The 15,618-nt window shown below is 38.9% G+C and overlaps 1 protein-coding gene across 2 annotated transcripts in view; it reads right to left on the reverse strand.

Moving 5' to 3' along the window:
* Nucleotides 1-7,869: 7,869 nt before the first annotated feature.
* Nucleotides 7,870-15,618, reverse strand: part of cdh8 (cadherin 8) — an 81,675-nt gene continuing 73,926 nt past the window's right edge. The window contains exons 9-12 of one of the 2 annotated variants that reach the window (XM_047581450.1): nt 14,818-14,939; nt 13,970-14,087; nt 10,175-10,426; nt 7,870-9,989 (exon numbers count right to left, since the gene is read on the reverse strand). In XM_047581450.1, coding sequence (XP_047437406.1) covers nt 9,502-9,989; nt 10,175-10,426; nt 13,970-14,087; nt 14,818-14,939 — 980 coding nt within the window. In that variant the 3' untranslated portion in view covers nt 7,870-9,501. Of the gene's footprint in view, nt 9,996-10,174; nt 10,427-13,969; nt 14,088-14,817; nt 14,940-15,618 lie in introns of both variants that reach the window. The other variant, XM_047581449.1, reaches the window with a different exon arrangement.

Consider the following 15,618-nt stretch of genomic DNA (forward strand, 5'->3'; position numbering starts at 1 on the left):
GATGTCATAATGTTGAACTGGGAGAGCTCGGTGACCACCAATTTTTTATTACAAATTCTGAAGGAACAGGAATGTCTACCAAATTTCATCTAATATATTTTTTAAAGCATTTCACTGAAATGAAATGGTTGTGGGTTTAAGGAAAATGTCAGGGGATCACCAAAGACAAATTATGTGCTTCAAGAGTTGTTGTAATACTTTAAATTCTTACTCGCACCAGTACAGTGGGTAAATATAGCCTCCAACAGAGCACCATCATGTTCCTCTGTTTAATGCTTAGATATACAGTACACATCCAAGCAGTTTGTCTTGTTTAAGTTCAGTATTGTTGCATAAGCTGTCACAGAGGCTTTCTTGATTGACTTTTCTTTGAGTTGTCTAAACTTTCTCACTCTCACACTTTCTCAATCACAAGATTGGCACCACATAGCAAACTGCACCCATCTGTCACATAAGTAAGTCAAAATAAAGGCAAAAGGCCGTTCTAAATAGTTCCCTGGTAAAGATCTCTACACAAGTAGACAGCAAACAACAGTACATTGCACTTACAAGTGACAATGCAGGTCTTAGTGACTTTGCTCTAGTAGTACAAAGAATACATATATTTTTATATATTTTAACTTCACATCCTAATACAGCATTGACATATTGCATAAATAGAAAGCGAGGCAATTACTGACTGCAGTAGCTCCTGAACAACCATGGACACCAAAACTGCTTGTTACTAAAGAACAGATTGCAACTATGTTAATGAACCAGTGTCTAATTGTTCCAAGATGCCTCTGCATCTATGCTGACCATGTCTGTGTATCTATGTTGTTCAGAAGCAGCCGTTAAATAGGCTTTAACCAATAACTAATCATTGCTTCCTCATTATGTACAGATTTGATGTTTTCTGGGCTCCCTCACGCAAAGTGGCACAACTCACTGAGTAGTGTTGAGAACGCATCATTACTTCATGATTACCTAAGCATTAGCATTAGATGCTGTTTTTGCATAAGAGTGCCGACTGTACACGTGCTTAATTAACTTATGTGCTTTATAAGTGTAGAATTATGCAAAAATACCTACACAGAAATACATGTATATAACAGGAATTTACATACATATATATTACAAATGTCTCTTTTAACTGAAAAGAATTGCAGAACTAAGTGTTTCAAGTGATACATTACATTACTATTTCAATAATACCAATTCTACTAATCATAACTAACAAAACTGCTAATGTGCCAGTTCAGAATATGCTTTTTATTTGTAACATGAATATCATGTGTAATCATTGGATCATTCTGCATAGCAAGCCAGTGGTTGGTCTTGCATTAAACCTGACATGATTTTCTAACTTTGCCTGATCTTTAATATCCCTAACATGCAAACTGAATGTGCACTTGCAGCAAAGATTTTACCTGGACCATGCAGAGTCCACACTAGCCAACAGTGGTGTGTCTCTGAAGATTTTGAGAAATCTTCAAAGCTAAACCTCTTAACTATCCAGACGAGAAAGCACATTTAGACACTTTTCTATGGGCACGTGGTTTCAGTGATGTCCTGGCGCCTCAATCTGAATAAAATATTCCACTAAGGCAGGTATACCCAGCACACAAACAGACACAATCATTGGAAAACGTCAAGCTTAAAACTGGGGGACAACTGCTTCTTCCAGTTAACAACAAGTCCATAGACCAAAACCAAGTAATTTGTTTTTGTTACTTCAAAGACAATGTCTTAGGCTATTGATGGGTAAAAACTCAAGCTTGGATTACAACAAGGAATAGGCTACTTTGTGTAGCCAACTTGGCCTTAATAAACTTTGTACACACCTAACAAATACAGAACAACACTAGCATTTAGGAAGACATATTTCTAATTACCTGATTAATGCAAAGCCATCTGTCTACCTTTAACATTATTTTAGTCTCCAAAAAAACATTGTGGTCAAGTCACAGATGATGAATTTGCAGACAGTTGTTGCTGAAAAAGACAAAATATCATTTCAAGAGTAAGAGTTAAAGAGTGTAGAGCTAAGCTGGGTGATGATAGCTATGTTGGGGGTTTTCATCCTCGATTATAAAGATTTGGACATGTCTTAAGACCATTTTCTTCCCACTGAAAAGAAAAAAAAGGAAATGATGTCATGATGTAGCAGTAAAGTAAACAGCTTTAATGGGTTCCAACAGAGCAGTGTCAAACAAAGATAATCCAAACACAGCCCGTTGCATCTGCTCATGAGACTGGCTTGGTTCAAGTTTCCATCATCCCACGAGCAGCTGTGACAGGACTAGTCGGCTTGGGAACCGATTTAGGTTCCAGCAGTTTTTTTGGCTGAAACTGAAGCAGTTGTGCACTGCAGAAACGGCAGGACAGTTATGGTGCAATTCTGCTGGCTGTGCTATCCACCAACAGAGGTGCTAATTAATGCTAATTGCAAGAGGGGGTCAATTATACACTCTGTGGTGCATGATTAGGACCACCATGTTAGCGGCCAATGAATCAAAACAACAGCTATCCTCTTCTCCACTGAAACCAGAACGCAAAAACATGTTGATGATAAATTAAAGCTGTAGTAAGAGGGACGTTGTCTTCCCTTCTGCACAAAATGATCTTAATATTTTGCCGTGGGAAGGATGGAGTTGCAACCCAACACCAATAATTTAACAATTACTCAGATTTGTGAACATATGTATGACTGCAAAAATGTACTTTCCAGCCCGTATACTTCAGTATAAGGGCTATACTTCAGCTGAGGATGCCAGTGCAAAGCAAGATAAAGCATGCAGATACAATGTATTCTTCACTGGAGCAGCTACATTTCTGTTGTTGCTGATTTGTTTTTTATCCATATTATATCTCAAAACATGACTTTTTCATTGTTTTAATTAACAGTTGACACAGCACAAAAAACTCAAACTTTAGCTTCACTGGAAGTTTGCTGAATTACCTTTGGCCATTGAATCTTTCATGTCAACACAACTTGAAAACTGCTAGCAGAATGAATTAGAATAGCAGCCGGGGCCATATGGTGTTTATGTGGTTTGGCGGTTCAGTGACCAGTGGTGAAAATACAAGACTGGTTAGACCATTAGTGTGATTCTTTTCCAGTGCAGAACATTTTATGGTTCCCCAAAGTTCTCTGTCCACCCTGGAAGCAAAGTTTGAGACAGCCTGCCTTTAATCTTGGATGATTTTCATTATCCTTTGTTTAGAGACATCTGTGTGACCTACTACATATAGCTGCACATGATCACACTGTTTACTTTGAGTTTCTTTTGTAGCGATGTGTTGTGGAGCATTTCTTGCAGCTACCTCACGAGATCAAAGTGGACTAAATTAGACATGTAAACACTGTTTGATGGAGCATAATTAAAATCTTACAGTTAAGGTTGTTACCTGAATAAGTTCAATCATAATGAGGGAATAAATCCATATAATAAAGAAATGGGTTTATTTGTGAATTCTGTTGGGACTTTGTTAAAGAGAGGAAAGGTAAGAAAACTATTGGTCTCAAAGAAATCACTTTTTTTATGAGGTAATATGTATGTATTTGCAGGGCTAATGAACTAGTTTAAACTAATACAAAGCCTGTCTGAACTGCATTGTGAGTTAGATTACAAGTATATAATTAATTTTAGTCATTGCTGAATCCTAAAAACGCAAAGTTTTTGCGATGTGATGATTACTGTGTCTTACTGGGTCAGTGTTCTTTGATTAACATAAATTTAGAGTTAATGAATATACATCATGTAATCACGAATGCAGCTAAAAAGATAAAACCTAGAAAAATAGGATAAGATAATTATTTTTATTAGAACATTAAATAAATTCTAAAATTGCAATTGAATACAACAGTAGCTATACATTTATGGTCTACTGGGAGCAGGTTTGGATCTACAGCCTCACATCGGCAGGAAGGAAGGACCTGCCGTAGGTCAGTTGATAAAGACGGTGCCCAGTGCTGTTATAGAGCCATGTAGGGGGTGGGACTGGTTTTCCAACAGTGATGACAGCTTGGCTTTCCTCTTCTGATCACCCACCACATCCACATGCTCAAGAGGACAACCCAGTCTGTTCAGTCTCTTTTTGTCTGCCACTAAGAAGCTGCTGCTCCAGCAGACCACTACATAGTGTATGACTGATGCCACCACAGAATCATAAAAGGACCTCAGGAGTGTGTTCTTAGCAGGTAGAATCTGCTCTGGCCTTTCTTATAAAGTGCTTTAGCAAGACCAGTCCAGTTTTCTATTCAGGTGAACACCCAGGCACTTCTAGGAGTCCAGTATCTCTATATCAATTCCCCGGATGTTCACCAGTGTGTGGTGTGTGTTTGTCCCTGTGGAAATCCACCACCAGCTCCTTCGTTTTACTCACATTCAGCTGGCGGCACCAGGCACCAGGCACCAAGCACCAGACAACATAGTCTGGGAGTCTTGTGTAGTCTCAGTCTTTCCCATCCTGAATGAGGCCTACAACTGCAGAGTCATCTGAGAATTCATACGAGTGACAGCTGGTTGAGAGATTGAGAGGTGATAAAGTGTCAGCAAATATATTGTTCACCTCAAGTGATCCAGATACGAAGACATTTTGAATTTTAATATGCTTTAATATGCTCATACATTTCTACTTCTGAGAACGATATTTAAAGAAATGCAATATCTTACCCATAGTTGTCCAGTAGTGTGGAAGCCAAACCAATTTCTCTGTGCAAAAATGTTTTGCGGCGGAAAGTTGGTCTGGAACCAGTCTGCTGGGAAATGATTCTCTGGCAAAGATCTACTGAGGATGGATGGAGAGAAGAGTAACAGAGAGAGTAAGAGTCAAGCTAGAGATTCAGTCTATTCAGAAAAAGGTTTTGGGTTTTCTATCCATATTGCCTCCTAAATGTCTATCTCATGATGCTTAGAGACAGTTCGTTCAGGGGCAGCGCTCCTAACTGATCACATCAGCTGACTGAAGACATTTTTCCTTCCATTAAACCAGCATAGTTTGCTGTCATTTTTGAAGCTGCTCCTTTCTTGGCTGCTGCCATTTCAGTGTCAGACAAATGGCGCCACTCCTGTACCCAAATCACCTCCAGTTTTCTTCAATCACAAGCTCCTTCCACTGAGCTCATTAGTAGTCTTGCTCCACCTCCCATTGATCCACATCTTTGCCATTGTTTTTCACTACTGCTCTACCACCCCAACGCCATCTGACGATGTTGAAGATCATTCTTTTTGGCCTTCTTACATCAATTTGTTTATGTACCAGCTCCTACTGGTTGTACAACTTTAGTTGTATAAGTTTAACTTTATTCCTTCTGATGTCAGTGATGAAAGTGTTTATGTGACGAATATTGCTACATAATTTTTAATAAAAAAGACCACAAACTAATTGGCACATAACAAACCTCAGGCAGGAGGACTGACTTGCTTTAAGCTAAATATAATGTGGCATGTGTTGTCTGCTGTGTACATGATGGGCATTTTAAGTGGTCTAGGTACATATACAGTAGAGTGAGAGAAGCAGGGCTCAACAGGACTCTGAAGCCATTTTTTTTTTTTTTTTTACCCTTCAGTTAAGGGGTTAATCCAGTCATAAAAGAGTATATTACAGGATGTGGGGGGCACAAAACAAAGCAGAAAAACAACATGAGGCTGGACATAGCGACACACGTGATATATGTCTCGACCTATCCTGAACAGAAGGCAGCTTTCTTAATTTGTATGCACTGAAGTTTGTTTGTAATTGAGGGCATCTCTGCCAGGCAACAGTAATTACAGTTCGTACACCACACAAGCCAGAGCCACAGGCCTGCCATATAAAATCTGGCACATATCAGCAGGGAACAACGAGCACAGTGTTGTCACCCGAGGGAGACTTCCATTACGTGACAAAAGTAAGAAGGTAATTTGATTTACTGTTTAGTTAGGCAACCTCTGTCAGACCTGCAGCTATACACAGTGGAGGGGTGCATGAAGATTGACTACAAATGAGCCGGCTGACCTGCTGGGGTTGCACATTCCAAAAAACAATTTGTGCTATCATTTAGCTGGAGATATCAGTTGCTAAAATGTGTTCCATGGCTGACTCCTGACTAATGGATAAGGTGCATAAGGATATCTCACAACACTTCCAATCCCAGAGGGCAGAGAAATCTTAAACACCAATGCCACTCAGGTCAATTTTGAGATGGTAGATATGTGCAGCAATGTGAAATCCGATGATAAAATAGTATTTCTGTCTTTTACGTGAAATGTACATATGCAGTCACTGTGACCAACATACTTATTGTTTCCACTATAGCCTGTCGGAAATGTGCATGTGTGTTGTGCGGATACTACTGTACAAACTCGATATATAGGCATATGGATTAGTGGGATTTTGTGCGTTTTAGTTCAGCAAGGCACCATTGTTAATTGATACGATCAAAAGCTTTTGCGTCTTCATGAGAACGCTCAATATCAGATAAAGCCTTACAATTGTCTAATCTTTCAACAAGATTAAGAGACAATATTAAAATATATATATATATATATATATATATATATATATATATAAATAAAATGGTAAATAAAAAAGAGCATGAGAATGAAATTGTATTACATCTAATCTGCTTTTCTCATGAAAAAGATTAAAATAGAAGAAGAAACGGGGGCAGATGAGCATTAGTAACACAATACCACAATTTTTATCCAGACTAATTAATATAATGAAGGACTTTCTCATGGCCCTGCCTGGGTATATCTCTCTGAGATGGGAATAACAAGTCAGGATTAATACCCAGTGACTTCCGTGATGTATATATCTGTTGTAATACGATGCAGATGATGACAGATAGCAAATTAGTTAGTTAGTTAGTTCATGTTGTAATGAACTGCTGTATTCCAGTGTGATAGACAACATTCATTCCTGCTGCACTGTCAGATGTATCCTCCTAAAACTTGAATTGTTCCATTCTTCATAATGTCAAACTGATAAAGCCGATTCTTAAGACAGCTTTTTTTTCTGAGCAAGCCATACAACAGCTTTTAGGGATGAAGGGTTGCCTTCAACATCAGAGACATTTTCAAGCTAAGGAAAAGCTGCGAGAAGGTAAAATGATAAGCGTTTGACAATTTTTTCCTTGGCTGTTGATGTGTTTTCCTATCTTGTTGCTGCTTCTCAGGTGCAGGTTCAGTCTAAAGTTGTAATAATAGAATGTTGAGTCAAGTGGGTTAGAAGTCCATTTTTGCTTGCTGCAGCATCAATGACAAGACAGCAAAACTGGCATTCAAGCAGTGCATGGCCACAATCTGCTAGGTGAATAGAACAGTCTGGGAAATATAATGCTACGAGGCTGCTTTTGTCTCTATCACGCTGTCTAATGACGCATATACCTGCCAGAAGCATTTTTTGAGATTCAGCTCAGCCACCCTGTTGTGTTGAGAGTGGGTCCAGTTGTATTTCTTACTCTTAAAATTTTGCTTGAATTTGAATGTGCTTTTTCTAGATTTCTAGATTTATTTTGTGGTGATATGTTGCAATTTAAGTTTTTGGGAAATAGGACTTATCTTTAAAGAGAACCTGCTAAAACAACTGATGGTAACGTTGTATTTTCATAAAGTGTGGGGTCTTGAAAGTGGCAGCTTTGTAACAGAATGGTCAAAATCCAAGTAGCAGAGGCAAAGGTTTTGCTCCTAACTTAACCTGAAGATTCCAAAACAGGGTGTCTGCGACTATAGTCTCCAGTCCAAGATAACCCTGATTAGATCAATGGAACATGACTTTTATTTTCTTACACAACCTTTCTGTGTAAAATTATCTCAACTGCCCTTTAACAGTGCAAAATTCCACTGGTTTGTATGGTCAGTGACTTCTCACCCGTACAAGAAATTCACACCCATTCAGCAATATTTGTAAAAATATATTTCACAAAGTAGGAAACAATACAGGGTATCTTAGATTACAGTACAGGGAGTAAATAATTGAACATACACATTTATATAAGCATTAAAGCACAGTAGAAAATAGGATCTGCATGACTATTCCATATATATTGTTTAGTCTACCGAGAACTGCCATAATACTGTATCAGTACAAACTGAGTATGCACACAGCTGTAGTGCCATTGGAATTCTCATTATGTGCAAGAGCTAACGTGCAGAGACAAAACCTACCACCTCATTGAAAGCTAATGACGTTAGCAGTAACTCTATGTACAGTACAAGCCTTTTATTGATATCATACAGTGTAAGCACAATATGCACATGGTCTGGACTTTGTGTTTTAATTTTTCTTGGACTAATGCAATCTGTGTTTCCTAAATGAGATTTGATGTTTAGAAGGAGTCACATATCAATTAGTTTATTGTGCTCAGACACTGGCTGCACCAGGAATATACTATGAGATTTATTTTACACACAATTAGCACATCTCAGAAAGGTCCCATTTCTGCAGTTCTGATTAATTACTTTATGTCTATTGTTACAGTTATGTAGAGCTCGCTTTTGTCTCTTCATGTCTAGTCCAGATCATCAACTGCAATAAATTCATGATATGGTTTGGCTATTATGAAACAGTGTTCAAGTTGTTGAAAAAACAGCTGAAAGTGAAAAAATCTAAACACACTCACTTCAAATAGTCAGCACAGAAAAAAATGACTTAAGGACAGATATACAAAAACTCATAGAACAATAATGAAGAATCAACACATCTCTTGTCAAAAAACTGTAGATTACAAGTGTATTTAATGTTGCTTCTGTAAAAAGAAGGCCTCAGAGTTTCTACATTTCTCTTTTTTTTCACTTCAGTCTTTTATAGACTAGTAACACTTGCAACCCACACCTGTAGCATGTAAATACAAAGAGTTGTATAAAGCAAGCCTTTCTGGGCTTTAGATAGTTTATAAATGTGGCCACCAGAGAACATATCAAATTATAACAAATTCACCTTAAAGCCAATACTGCTTTGTCTTTTTGCTTTTTTTTTCTTCAATTCATACATACATTCATCATTATAATGTAGACCATATATTGCTTTTTCATTGTCATTTTGCTCCTGATCACCCATCAGCTGGGTGGCTTAGGGAGATATGAGACTCCCTCTGCAGCTTCTGTAGTCCAGCTTGGTGCCCATGGAGCATGGAGTATGGTGTCCACTCAAGCTTCAGAGAACCCCAAAAATCCTTTCATCGGGCAACTACCAGCAATGCTGGGGTTTTACACCTACTGGCAGTCACAGCAAATGACTAAGACCCAAGATACTGCTAGACACTCCACAACGGAATCTAAGATACACTCCACAAGAATCATAGATCTCCTAAGAAAGACATTGTTTGGCTCAACAATTACAATGCGCTTGACGTAGTGGATGACAACTGCTATATCTGACTCTAAAAAGAATACAAAAAGGTGGCCTCTCTTGTTATTAATTGTTTTTTTTTAACACCTGTTTCTAAAAGCCAGCAAACCCCCTAGCATGTAATACACAAGTATGTGGACAAAAAAAATCTCAAAGGTCTTTTTTTTACTAACAAACCAAAGGTCAGGTCTCGCGGTCACTCTCACCCACAGAGTAGAGCTCCCCAAGTCTTCTGAACCGTGGTCCCCACTCTCTAAGATAGTCATAGTTCTGGTCTGAGTCTGAAGATGCCGTTTCCAATGAGCTGAGGGAACCAGCGATGGATCCCCGGCCCTCGTATCCATAGATCTGGATGGAGTCGTAAGGTGGCGCTGTTGGATCATTGTCTGCCTCGTGGAGCCGCACATTGATGAATTCGTCCACGTCTACGCCATTTGGGCCTGAATGCTGGCCCGCCCGTGGCATAAACTGCAGGTCAGGCTTGATGTCCTTGCGTGGCAGGTAACCATTGATGCCGTCTGGGTTCTGTAGCGTGGCGATGTCAAATGCCTCTGTGTCCTCCTCACCACCGCCTTCATCATCATAACGGATAATATTCTCCCTCACATCTTCGTCATCTTTGATAATCAGAGGCTCATTCTTGTGTCTCCTTAGTGTCACAAATAGTACTACTATTACTGTCCAAAAGAAAGATGAGGAGGAAAGAAAGAAAAAAGAAAAACCAGGTCAAGCTTTGACATATTGATTTCCTGTTTGTGCAAGTAGATCATTTATCAAGATTACACAAGTTTTACTCCATTTCATCTATGAAATGACATCAAAATAATAATGCCACAACGCACAAAAAATACCTCACCTAACAGGAGTATAATGCAGGCAAGGATGGCAATGAGAGCCCCCATGCTAAGGCCAATAGGTAAAACATAGGCTTCCACGTTGCAGGATTGGACGATGCCATCTTTGCTGCACCCACACACTCTGATGGTCAAGGTGTTGGTACTACTCATTGGTGGATTTCCATTATCGGTCACAATGATTGGCAGAAAGTACATCTCTTGTTTCTGTCGTCGGAAGGTATCATGCTTGGCCAGAACGCTGATTGAATTGTCTGTCAGAAAGAGGTGAAGACAGAGATGAATTTTGGAAAAGGTATGTGAAAAACCCATTATTATTCATGGCAGTGACAGACTGAAGTTCTATTATTAAATTGTGTGAAGATCAGTGCAGCATGAGGGTAAACTAATTTCACATCAATCGTCACTAGGCCTTTTAGCATTATCACATTCCAATGCTGTGGATGAATTTCAGCCACCTCCCTTCCTCCCTTTCTCAGCAGTCCAATTTGGGAATTCTGAAGCAAGGTGAGCTTGAGTGTGTTGTCCCTTTTCGAAAGCTGAGGAAATGAAGGGACCACGGCAGGCGGTACTGGCTAAGAAGATGGCACATGTCGACCCAGAAAGGTGCCAGCTGCTCTTTGATGGCACTTCTGTGAAGCTCTCTGCTCATTAGCTGGCACTCCTCACCCTGCACACATTATCAAACACTTGCATTCCCATAAGAATCTTCTCCCGCTGATCTTATGGAAAACATTCAAGATTTCTGATAGTGTAACATTTGCCTTACTTCTTGAGGGTGCACTATAGAGAGGGAGGACAGATCTGGTGATCTATGCTCTAGAGACAGGCCCTGTCGAAGCATCCGCATTGAGAGAGCAAACTTGATCAAAAGAATGGAATGCTTCATGATAGAATTATTTGCTTTGCACAATCTGTAATTAATGTGAACATATGCTCAGTTTTTTTTCTTACAAGTGCTGTCATAAACTGTATGCTCTGCTTTATGAGCACCAACATGTCCTATTTCATTTGGATTGTTACATAGCGAGTGTGCAAGCATCAAACCAGCAAAACCAGTACACCAGCAGGGCATGTCCGCATATACAAAGTGTTCACATTTCATTTTTATTTTCTATTGATGGTAATAGAAACAACATTACTTGCCCATCAGCTCATCCACAGAAGAAGGGTGATATTCAAAGAGGAACACAACTATGCAGATAACTTTAAAACAAACTAAACTCACTGGTTATTCATGCAAGTTCAGGAATTTACATTCATATCATATCATTCATACTGTATAGTAGGCCACATTTACATGTTGGATTCTGATGACCACTATGTACGCTAAAATATTAATCATTGTAATGAAAAAAGCAAAGGCTCATTTAAATTAAAACGTGGCTATAAATAACTTAAAATATGGGTAGCAACAAATTATAATCGTGACATCAGAAGTGACAGTCTCAACTCTCTGAAGTCTCTTAAGAATATCTGTGCAACTATACTACACTACGTACTACACATTTACGGATTCTAAATTAGCAGAACTTACACGCTTTATAACCTCAGATGAGAGAAGCACAAGAAGCAAAATAGGTTCAGTTGTAAAGCCTAAATTTTCCTAGATAGAAGAGTAATTATTGAGGTGTCAGTTTGGGTCACTCCTCCTCCAACACTGTGTGTGTTATATATTTTAGTTTGATTGTATAGAAACATTAGCATTTGCAGGGTTGAATGTGTGAGTTACCAGTCTCAGTACAAACAATATGAACAATATGATTATGGATATGAAATAATTTGTCATAAAATAAAATTAAAGAAAAAAAACATGGGAGGACTGGTGTCAATGTTTGACAACCTGCTGCGCAATACAACAAAGGGTCTAAACTGACCGATGTTGACACTGGTAGGTAAGCTGTTCTTTGTGCAGCTGACTAGCTGATTAGCTTGCAGAATTACTTTAGTAAGCACTTTTCCTTTGGCAAAGATTTGTCTGGTGGCTGGTTCATTAAGCCAGAACACACATTTCCCATGCTTGCAGGAGATGAAAAAAGCCTTGTGACAAAGCTTCAGCTGTTTTGGTCTAAGTTTTGGTCAAAGTCTGTGGTTATTGATCTATGGTTTATTTTTACACTACAAATAATATAAGCCTAACAAGCTGGAAATGTGAAACTGAGTGTAAAATAACTTAGTATCTGAAGTTTATCGATTTTAGCCTCCACATACAACTTAGTTATCTGAGACCAAGTTAGACTGTAGAACCAGAAAACTCCAGCTTTACATCTGTCAGAGCAACTGAGTTATTTCCTCTTTCAAAAGGTAATCATGGAGTCTGAAAATAGTGTCTCTAAGGATAATTACATATTATGGTATGTTGTCACAGTTGCTGAGAATGGGATTCTCTGCTCTGTCGCAGTCCTGGCTGCTGAATCAGAGTGCTTGACATCTTGTACGCAGCTGGTCAGAGCCTTAGCCATTTCTCCCATGGCAGGCAACCCCTAACCTCTTCACTGTGCAGTCCCTACAATTAGAATCATCACTGCAAACAAAAGCAGCACACAGAGGCTCACAGGAGCCTGATGCTCTTCACTGAAGTGTCTCCCACAGCTGCCAATTCAGATGGAAATAGTCTCTGAAGTGCTGGGGGAGATGGTGCGATGAGCCTTGTTTCTCTTTCTCTGTTCGGAAATTAACTATACCATGAACAAGAGGCTGGTATGGTGTGGTATATGAGATACAATGTTGAATCGAATCATAACATATATTTGCTTTGCAAATATATGTTATTCAGGCAAGTGAGGAAATAAAAAGGATGAAGGACTCTAGAGATGGGTTTATCTGTTTCATCATGTTAAGATACTATTTCATCTTCTCTAAAGTAAAGGGCAATGTTCAGGAAACTGCAAGTTCTATGCACTCTGAGGTTGATCCACATTTAAGCAATTTGCTGCAAGTCTGCGCCTGGTAAACAGCCCTTCATTCTTGATTTTCAATTATCTTAGAGAATCTCTGCACTGTGACAGGAAAAGTAATATTTTGCCCTTTAATTATCGCTCTATATGTCAAATGAACAAAGATATACCCTGCCATATCTAATTTTGTATTGTTGCAGATTATTATTCTGGCATCTCATGTTCCTTTCTGCTTATATATCAGTTTCAAAGTAAAACATTTTAGTTTTATTTTGTTTGTTTGTTTGTTTTTGTTCGTTTTTTCAAAAACAGCTCGTCCACTTAATGACCTGATTTTTTTTTGGACTCCTTCCTCCACCAGAGAGAGGTTGTGGTAAGTTAGCCCGCAGCTTCTGCATCGAAACAGAAGGCTAGTACCATATGAAGATTTTTTTGCCCCAAGCTGAAAACATTACACAACATCATTGTGAACACAGCTTGTTCAGAGCCAGTAATTTAGGGGGAAGCAGAAGAAGAGCAATGGAATAAAGACGAGAGAAAATGGCAAATAAAGCAATCAGCGTATTTAGCAAATAAATTTAGTACCATCTGCCACACTGCAACAGCTCTTAGGAAGTCATCCTACATTGAGCTGCAAGACTACCAGGAAAAGCCATTTGGATCCCATTCATTTAGTTTCCTTAAAAAATGCACTGGGGAGTAAAAAGAAGCTGGTGTCCAGACAATTTCACATCTGCTAATTGTGAGCTACACTGATCCACCAGATTTCATCTCCAGTACGGCTAACATGCCGTGGGTTAGAGATTAGACTGGAAAACCATTGGAAAAATCTGGAGAGACTTCAGTCATTCTGTCAAAAAAACTAAAAGTTATGTTTTAATGATTTATTTTGCTTCTCACCTTGGTTGTTTTTGATGGTAAAGTTGGGATTGTTGAGCATCTCTGGGACTAGGCGATAATCAAAGTAGTGGCCTTGGATTGGGTCATCTTTGTCCACCGCGCTGACAGTCTGGATTACCTGTGTTGAAAACATAAAGGCGTGGTGAGATACAGAGGAGGGTTCAGTCCCATTAGAGGAGGCAGCATGTTCATTACTCTGTTTTTGCCACCACAGATTGCCTCAGTGTAATACTGGCTGTATCACACCTAATGAAATATATGCCCTATTCATTCTGGAGTTGGAGATTATTATCAATGAGGTCCTGTCTATTCTGGCACACTTTCAGGCTCCTGGCTCTATCTGTTAATCTGTCATCATAGGTCTTATCACACTGTATGTCTTTATGATTGATTAGAAATTAGAATTCAGGACCTGCAGGACAGTTTCTCCTTTTTTCAGTTCCCTTTTTTCTCCCCTTCCAATAAAGATCCCTATTGTGCGGACGCAGGTCCCCTGAATGAGGTCGATTGATGAGAAGGAGAATGCTAAGTACTTGTCCATGATTTTTGGCTGGGGGAAGCATTGTGCCATCTGGAGGAAGACATGAAAGACAGTCTTGAATTATGATCCACTCTGATCAATCCTGACTGCTCTCATTTCCCTTTTGCTCTGTGCACACTGTGTCGAGGGAGGACTGTTGCAGAGAGAAAGGATCGTACTCCCACCTCTGTAGTTTCCCAGCGAAATAAATAGGCTATAATTCACTGTGGCCAATCATTACAGGGGAGGAGAGCGAAAGAAAGAAAAGGACAGAGAGTAAGAAAGTGATAGATCACACTTTGATGAATAAGTCCTTTTTTTTCCTTACCTGTCCAGGCTTTCCATTTTCACACAGAAAGGCCTCGTATTCTGTAGCAAATTCAGGGGCATTGTCGTTAATGTCCATTACTCTGATGGCCACAATTGCCCTTGATATCTGACTGTGATTTCCTAGATAGATAGATAGATAGATAGATAGATAGATAGATAGATAGATAGATAGATAGATAGATAGATAGATAGATAGATAGATAGATAGATAGATAGATAGATAGATAGATAGATAGATAAAGTAGAGACAAATAAATAAGAGACAAGAGCAACAGGGAAAGAAGGTGAGGTTATACAAGAAATCCCAGGTAAATTATGTGATCTAGATTTAATTTCCTTTATTTTTCATCTTTATTTCTCCCTTCATTTCCTGAGCTCATGGTAGGACAGATGATAAGTCACATCAATCTACATTTCAGCCGGTATCAAGGATGCAAAACAGTATTCCAGGCTTCTAAAAGAGGGGGAAAAATCCCATTCAGAGTGCTTTTGAAATCCCCTGTACACTGTCATGTTTAAAACATGAGGGTTAAAACATGCATATTAATGAGTCATTGGTAACTGAAGTCTAAAAAAGACAATAAAAGGCAGTTTAATTAGATTAGATTTTGATTGGAATTATTCATCACTGGTAATTGACAGTCCCTTTCGAGAGTCCACATGAATGGGTGTATTTATTAATCATTGGTGCAAATGCCAACTTTTAAAGTAATTATCTATTAATGTGGTCACAAGCAGCTCATTTCATTGTGTCCAGAGGCGTTGGTATTTTTATTTTGTTTTATTGATTTATTATTTG

Source organism: Mugil cephalus, chromosome 3 (genome assembly GCF_022458985.1).
Source record: "Mugil cephalus isolate CIBA_MC_2020 chromosome 3, CIBA_Mcephalus_1.1, whole genome shotgun sequence".
NCBI classification, from domain to species: Eukaryota; Metazoa; Chordata; class Actinopteri; order Mugiliformes; family Mugilidae; genus Mugil; species Mugil cephalus.